Consider the following 8,360-nt stretch of genomic DNA (forward strand, 5'->3'; position numbering starts at 1 on the left):
TGAGGTAGTGCAGCAAAAGAGCTGAGGAGCTACTGTCCTTACACTGTAGGTTGTGGGTTCAAGCCCAGTCTTGGGTTTGAGCCTTTGGCTTTACTTCAGGTTTGAGTAGCAATCTTAAGGTTAAATACAACAAACAAAGGTTTGGTTAGTGTGTGGTGAAGTAGCACAGGGGAAGAGCTGCTGACATAAGCCCCTGCACTGCACTTGAAGGTTGATGGTTCAAGCCCAGATGTGGAAATAGCATTTAAGAGATTTTTAAAGTTTAACTCACATGCTCAAGGTTAAATAGGAGAATCAAAGTTGGCAAAATGTGACCAGGACTGGTAGTGTAGGGGTGCAAGCTAGAGCCCAGAAGCCTCTGTGCGCACCGCCAGTGGGTTCAAATCCCGCTCGTGCCAAGTCTTGAGCGCACTACCGCGGAGGTAGTAGTGGGGGCATTGTCCCCACGGTTGTTTCAGAGAAGTGAACCCTAGGGGTTATGCAGAAACACAAAGCGCGTTCACTTGGTTATGATGGCATTGTCAAGAATGATGAAGAATCTTTTGAATGATGAATTGACTAAATTTGATGTTAATTGCTTTAGCTTTATAGCACTTATTAGCCATGCTACGTAGCCTATAGGGTTCCACCTTTTTGACGGGAGAGAAGGCCGGATGAGTCAGTAAAGATGAGCAGATGTGTCTCATTCAGTGGTCACACTGACATGAAACTTATTACAGCCTCTGAGGGCATTTTTCAAGACAATCACATGTTTGTCTACTTCAGGGCATCCTGTGGACAACCTTAAACTGACAGTCTGGCACAGGGTGTAGATTTGTTTACCCTTTTTAGTGCATCCACCCTCCAATTCTCTGTTACATTCAAATTCAACTCACTTGTGCCTTTACCAATGCAGGAAGGATGAATAGCATGGTTGATCCTCCAAGATGCAACAATCCGTCTCTGGGGCAATATCCCATTATGATTTTTTATAAATGTGAGTTACCCAAAACTAAAAAAGGATTTAGGAAGAGCCACCATGTCCGTTGAGGGTTGAACCCAGATAAGGTTTAAAGTACAGAAATTTGGGGCATTTGGCATTAGTGACAGGGACGTGTAGGTTGCTCCATCTAAGATCATTCCAGTCATGTCATGGGAAAAAAATATTGTGAAAAAAGTCAAAATATGTAGGGACAAAAAAGAAGATTTTTTTTAAATAATAGGTAAAAAATTATTATAAAATGTAAGGTCAATATATATATATATATTTATTAATACAAGTTGGATATGTTTAGGTATATAAAATGTTTATTTTATCAATAACCATCAAGGAAGAAGACATTTCAAAAGCCCAAATTTCTGAGATTCAGATTCAGTTTGTGTTTCTTTTATATTCATGTTATACATTGATATTGCATCACTGTAGCGCACATGTTATGCTAGAGCCGTTTGTCTCGGGAAAAATAGAAGGTCACGAACATGATTGCGCATTAGTATTGAGTTTATGTTTATTATTAAAAAAGGAGACCAGGCGGACAGAAAATTGGAAAAATGCAATCACGGGATTAAAAAAACAAAAATGAAATATCTTAGTATAGTCAGTCTTGCCCAATAAATACATGTTTGGATTCAATTTCAAACGTATCTGTTTAGACGTAAGTTTTTTAGGAAATTAAATAAAGAATAAATGGAGAATACAGAACTGAAAAAATATCTAAATTCTGTTCAAAATCTTTAAAAGTGGTGATGGTCAATTCCTTTCCTCCTCCTTTTCATAATGATTGTGATGAGCGCTGACATCATACATATCATCATCATAAATGTCAGTGCACAATGAGAGCACAATTGAACTAATCCAATCAATAGATTAAGAATTACACAAAACTATTTTAGGACAACTATTTGACTTCATATCAATCTTTACTTCTACCTTAGAACTGTCCTTGTTAGAAAAATACAAATCTCCTCTTATGTGGTTACGAAATAAAAATAAATCACTAAAACAAGTTATTAGGAGTATTTCACCAATACTATACAAGAATTAAGTCTTACTTTCCTTTATTGAAAACCATACATTTACTCATATTAAGCTCTAAAGCAAAGTCAGCAGCTCATTTAGCAATTTTGGATCAGAAATAATTAAATAAATAATAACATTTTTCTCTTTACTGTTTACCTTGAAGCATATCAAAAAGCAGCTTGTTATTTCATTTCAATTAAAAACGATGAGCAGAGTCTAGTTTGGACGACATCGTACAAGACAACAAAATCACATTCTCACTACACGGAGATGTTTGTGGTGCTACTTTCTTAGTTACCTCCATGGTTTTGTTTTGGTTTCAACAGGTAATTGTAAACGTACTGGTATGAGAACTGGGCCCCCTGTGATGATGCGCCACATAAAATGAGCATTTTCGGTCCTTTATATAATTTGTCTTCGCATTCTTTTCGTTTGAATCCACGCATTACGCAAAACATGTGCAATGTTACCCGTACAGGCAGCAGAAGTAACCTCCCACATTAGTGTCACTCACGTGGCCTCGGTCTCACCCCGAGGAGCCTGACAAGATTGGCCCACTATTTCAACATTTCCTTTGGTTTGTGGGCAAAGTGCTAAACTGGGACAGAGCCAAACCCGCAGCGCGAGCTTTGGTCTGAAAGTGACGTTATCTCCTGGCAGTCGTCCAGCAGAGGACATTCAATCAGTCAGTGGGACAGAGGGAGGGATCAGCCCCACCTATATATTTGTAGTTTACATTTTCGAAGAAATGCAGCTGAGATTGAAGGACGTCGACAGCTGTTACCGAAATGTTTTTGCACCTCGAGATGTCGAGCGTTCGCAGGCGGCCACAGTGCTGCACCAGGAGGAACAAAGACCTGCAAGGAAGGCGGGGGGTGCGAAAGGTCAGCAGTTCATCCCATGTTAATCCGCGGCTACAGAGACGCCGTCGGCGGCGGAGTCGCGCACGCCGCTCACCTGTCAGTGATGTTGTTGCAACCGGACAGGTGGAGGTGCTGCAGCCGGCGCAGGTAAGGCGCGGCTTGCGCCACCCCGAGGTCACTGACCCCCGGGCAGTGGCTGAGGGCCAGGCTGGTGAGGCTGCGGCAGTGCCGGGCGACCGAGGCCAAGCTGGCGTCAGAGATCTCCGGCAGCATGGAGAGCGACAGGCGGCGAAGGTTCGGGTAACGCACCACCTGGACAGAGGGGGGCCGCGCGGACACGTTGGTTTCTCCCCTGGGGGAGGGTTAACTTTTTTTGCCGTCTCCTCCTACCTGCGTGACGCTGCTGTCGGTGAGCTTGGGGCAGGCCGAGAGGTCCAGCTCCTGCAGCCTGCAGAGAGCCAGAAGGGACGCGCCAGCCTGCTGTCGGAACTGCTGCAGGTCGTTCTGGGTCACCAGCTTGGGCCGCTCCTCAAACGCCAAACGCGGGGGCTTGAAGAAGCCCATGTTGCCGAAGGTCCGGGTAAACCTCGGACCCTTGTCTCCCTGTTGAATGACACTTTCGTTACACCGCTGCAAAAAGCGCAGGCCCGGCGACCTCCCCCCTCCAACCCGCCCACGTCCTCCCACGTCCGTCCATCTCACCGTCTCCTGGTCGGGCTCACATTGGGCCGCTTCCACGATGCCGAGCAGTCCCCAGTCCGTGACTTCTTTGCACCAGCCGAGCCGCAGGACCACCAGCTTCTGAAGGTACGTGGCGATGGCGCGCACGGACAGGTCCGTCACGTTGACGCACGACGTCAGGTCGAGCTCGCGGAGGGACTCCCCCAGAAGCTGAGTCAGAGAAAAGACCGCGAGATCCTGAAGAGAGGACGGAGAAGAGGATCTTATTCAACCCCCCCCCGCGTGTTATTCCGCGTACACAAACACGCAAACACACATTGACTGGCGGACCCTGATGTAGGTGCAGCCCTTGAGGCTGAGCGCCTCCAGCTGTGCTCTGGCAGCACACGATCCCGTCAGGCCTTTGACGATCTCGGTCCCGCTGACATGCAGGCACTCGGACAGATCCAGCCTTCTCAGGGACGACACGGACAACAGCTCGGCGAGGCCTGGGGGCGACACGTGGATGAGTGAGGGCGCGGGCCGGAGAAAGAGGCCGCCCTCGTTAGCCCGACCTTCAGCGTCGTTTAACGATATACATTCCACAACATTGAGTCGACTCTATGCCGGCAGTGTGTTTTGTCACAGTAAAGTGACGTCATTTAACATAAATATGTTACCTCTTTAATACACATGAGGGTTTTCAAATGGGAGGCAATTTTCACATTTTGCATATTGATGGTCTCCAAAGGATGAATCCTAATATATTTATTAACCCTCTAGGAGTAGCTATTGATTCAGCAAATTGCCTCCTAATGGCCAGTAAGCATCGAGTCTTGTGTGACACACAAACTGGAATACATCACCCTTACCTTTTTCAGTGATCCTCCAATTGCGGGACAAGGAGAGCCGAGTCATCGACTCGAGGCCCCGCGCTGTGGCCTCTACGGACCTGCTGGTCAGCTCCGTGCAGGCACTGATGTCCAGTCTCTGGATGCTCGGCTGGTGCTTCACCAGAACCTCCACGGAGTAATCCGTGAGCTCCTTACAGCCGTGCAGACTCAGTTCCTCTAAGAACAAACCCTGGACCTGACACGGAGCCAAAATCCACAAATGAAAAGGGAGTTAAAAGGCTCCAATAGGTGTTTCTCTATGATCACAAGCAAGTGAAACTCTTACATCTTAAAGCAGACTGAAGTTATTTTGTCAGTGAATACACCAGCACGTAGGTACCGGGGGTGTGAAGAACCTGTCGCAGGGACTGACCTGAGCTATAGTGCGTAGTGACTCGGGGGTAATCGAGGTTCTGCTGAGGTCCAGAGCAACAAGGGTGGATTTCTGCTCCGTTAACAACCTCCGGAGGTTCCTCAGCGACAGCAACGCTGAGGAGTCCTTAACGTCCCCCACGGGGCAGCCTCGGTACGGGTCGAACTCGAAGGCGATGTGGCAGCCGGCCAGCGAGAGGCGGCGGAGGCGAGGGGTACAGCCGGTGAGCCGATTGAAGGTGACGTCGGAGAGGTACCGCAGGTCGGACAGGTCCAGCTCCTCCAGACCGGACAGAGCCGACCTGACCTGCAACAACAAGACGGAGCCTGAATGGACCTGAATCCCGGAGCATTGCCACAGGTGGAAAAACGGTGACGTTTATCGAGGGGGATTGATATGAAAGGTGAGGTTACATTTAACCGCCGTAATACTGTAGGGAACACCGGCGTGACATTAGGATAAAAAAGGTCCTCCACATTTACCCGGGAAAAGGTTTGAAAATAAAACCAATTCCCAAATGGCCCCAAAACAACATTGTTACCGCCTCTTTAAAAACTACAAGATTAGTAACAGTGTTTCATTGGCACGATTGAGGACTCGTAGACGTAGACTAACGTTCTTTGCACTGGCTCCCTGTTGAACAAGGCATTGCTTTTAAAATCCTGCTGTTTGTTTATAAAGCACTGGAATACACGTCTGCATTCCCAGAACCAGAACCAAACATGGAGAAGCAGCCTTTAGCTTTTCTGCTCCTCATATCTGGATCAAACTCCCAGAAAGCTGCAGGTCTGCTGAGACGCTCGGCGACTTCGAATTAAGACTGAAGACAAAGAGTGGGGACATAAAAACAGTCCAGTGAAGCTATTTTAAGCTTGTTTCAATGGTTTTATGTAAAGCACTTTAAAGTGCCTTGTTTTTTAAATGTGCTATATGTGTATGTGCACTATCTCCCCAAATTCCAATAAACCAAAAAGGTCATTTTTTGATTGGAGTACATACAACCTCGGTCCTTTGCATTTGGCCCAATTGCCATTGGTCAACTTTGGTTGTATTTATTAACACTTCACTCCAGTGTTCAAACACCCCTTGTTACATAATGCAATGTGTAAAACCTGCTGTCGGTGCTCCTCCCTCGAGAGGAACGCGCCGGACATGAAGAGGCTGTCCAGGCCGCTGAGGTCCAGCCTGCGGAGGGAGGTGAGGCGGGGGAGGAGTGCAAGCAGAGAGGCTTCTGTTATACTGCTTCCAGGCAGGGACAAGCTCTCCAACTTGGAGCCCAAGCACAGACCCACCTAAAAGAAGAAAAAAAAGGGAAACCGATCTGCTTCATTTTGAGCAGGAAATTCAATGACGCACACACACACACACACACACACACACACACAATTGTTGGAGTGATAAGGGTTTGAATTTAGCAGAAACACCTGCAGCTGCTTTGAACTTTGGACCCCAACATGTCTAATTACGAGTGTACCCTGGTCAGTTTGACGGGAAACCAAAATGATAAGAGTGCTGCCATGCAAATACTCAACGCCCTGAACTATTTTTGTTTCTGGTTGAATACAATGATGGCCTTTCAGGAGGGGAGAGCTAAAGGCAATGTGTCCCTTGCCTTAGTTCGTGACTAAGTTGACTTTGGGTTTGCTCAAATTTTGAAAGAAAAAAAGGCTGTCAGAAGCCCTCCGGCTGGGGGAATTATCTGGAGGAACAACGAAGCTCATTTAAAAAGGGGAATTAGAAAGCTAATTTCAATCATAGTTCACTTGACAGCAGCAATCAATTTTGTTCTCACAATAAATGCAACCGTTTCAAAAAAAGAGTGGAAACACAGATTCAATAATGCTCCCCATTTAGATTTTTTTCCCCATTCACTTCTACTGTCAGTTTGTCTTGTTTGGCCTCGTAAAGCAGGATTTATTTGAGGTTTGAGGGGGGGCTTCAGGGGCTCTTCAGAAAAATTTGTAATAAATATTCGGTTTGAAATATTCTTAAGTTGCATCCTGAACAAAACATCTTATGATAATCACATAACAATCTATCATGTTGTCCCTTCAGCTACGAAAACGCCAGAGAATATCGATATGTACGAGACATCTGAAATCATGCTAACCCAAGTTCATATACGTTTTAATGACAACAGCATACTGCACCTCCAGAAGCAGTGATCTGGACATACTGAACCCATCGAGCTGGCTGATTATAAGACTGCAGCGGGACTTTCTGCCCAGACCCTTGATCAGCTCCAGGGACGAGGCCGAAGCCGGAAAGGAGAAGGTGACATTTTTCTGCACAAAGAGGAACAGACAAAGACGCATGTGGTCAAACTTGCCCCATAGCATACACGTTAAAGCAGGTCCTTCCGCGGTCACCTTTCGGCACTGTGGGTCCACACCCGATGGTGTATTAATTTCTGATGATGTATCCCAAATCATGATCTGAGGCAATCACCTGAAAGCGAAGGTCCTGGCTTGCATAGTACCAACTGCGGCTGACCAGCGAGGCTTCCTTCCTGTCTGATGTGTGAAGAAAGCCAAGGATGTAAACTATGATCTATGGCAAGGGAGAAAAATACAGCATTAGGATAAAAGTACAAAATGTAAAAAACAAACTAAAACATATTTGTCCGGTTTATCATATTGTAAAATCAATGTGTGTAGTTTATTTTATTCTTGATACTCTAAATTAGAAGTGGAATCCTTTCAAAATACTTTCATAATACATTTTAACAAATGTCCCAGACTTCTCCTCATTTTAAAAGTGTTTTTTTACACTTTAGGAAACAGGAACGCGAGAGAAATGACCTGTCTTTCTTACTTATTAAGTAGGAGACACAACAAATCAATACTTTAATTGAATTTACAAGAAACAATATTTAAAGGCTACTGTATATTTGTGATGCGTCTCTAACATCCCAGATTGTTAAATTATTTTGTATAACATAAAAGGTCCTTTAAATAACAGTAGTCTGTAGTTATGAGGTGTTTGTGTGAACGACCTGACCTACAGTCACTCACCTCCAGGGGAAGATCAGGTGTCTCCATGGAGTCGTCCCCATCGCAGTCTTCCATCGCAGCTTCTCCTTCGTTACAATGAACCACTCCGGACCATCATCACCGGCGGCTCGTTGCCTCGGTAAAAAACCGCTAGCTAACAGCGGCACACAGCTAACAGCTTGTGCGGAAGGGGGGGCCGCTGATAACTTTCATTCTTTACGGTTAACCAATCGATGCAACTACCGATATCAGATCGATGGAAGCCCGCGGGGAGGCTCGTCGACTGCTGTCAACTCACGACGCGACATCGCTGCACACGCCGCAGGTTCTTCATTTCCGTTCACTTCAGTCGGATCAGCTGACGAGAGGGAAAACACCGACGTCACGGCGCAAAGCATTGTGGGAAATGTAGTGTCTCCCTTTGGTTCGTCACCTTCAAAAAGTCAGTGAGCGCACTCTGACGTCACTTAATTCAACGCCACTGATTCAACAATAATAACTGTTGCGAATGACTTCGTCTTTAGTTGTTGTTGTGGTTTGTAATAAACAACTCACCACTATTTATGCTGAAACAGGTAA

General features: G+C 45.9%; 1 protein-coding gene across 1 annotated transcript; it reads right to left on the minus strand.

The window, feature by feature from the left end:
* Positions 1-1,265: 1,265 nt before the first annotated feature.
* fbxl9 (F-box and leucine rich repeat protein) lies at positions 1,266-8,156 on the minus strand. Its single transcript, XM_037452057.2, has 11 exons — positions 7,803-8,156; positions 7,237-7,338; positions 6,939-7,073; positions 5,901-6,080; positions 4,789-5,094; positions 4,395-4,611; positions 3,874-4,031; positions 3,565-3,780; positions 3,253-3,465; positions 2,957-3,174; positions 1,266-2,856 (listed from the first exon to the last, which is right to left on the minus strand). Exons 1-11 carry the CDS (start codon positions 7,854-7,856, stop codon positions 2,682-2,684), a joined length of 1,974 nt encoding a protein of 657 aa, XP_037307954.2. The 5' UTR covers positions 7,857-8,156; the 3' UTR covers positions 1,266-2,681.
* Positions 8,157-8,360: the final 204 nt, after the last annotated feature.

The sequence above is a fragment of the Pungitius pungitius genome, chromosome 6 (assembly GCF_949316345.1).
Source record: "Pungitius pungitius chromosome 6, fPunPun2.1, whole genome shotgun sequence".
Lineage (NCBI taxonomy): Eukaryota > Metazoa > Chordata > Actinopteri > Perciformes > Gasterosteidae > Pungitius > Pungitius pungitius.

Excerpts from the sequence above, each read along its gene's own strand:
- fbxl9 (XM_037452057.2), bottom strand. The coding sequence starts at position 7,856 with ATGGAAGACTGCGATGGGGACGACTCCATGGAGACACCTGATCTTCCC. Across the intron at positions 4,612-4,788 it reads CACTACGCACTATAGCTCAG|GTCCAGGGTTTGTTCTTAGA; the intron begins GTCAGTCCCTGC and ends GCTCCGTGTCAG. Across the intron at positions 3,781-3,873 it reads AGGGCTGCACCTACATCAGG|GATCTCGCGGTCTTTTCTCT; the intron begins GTCCGCCAGTCA and ends TCCTCTCTTCAG.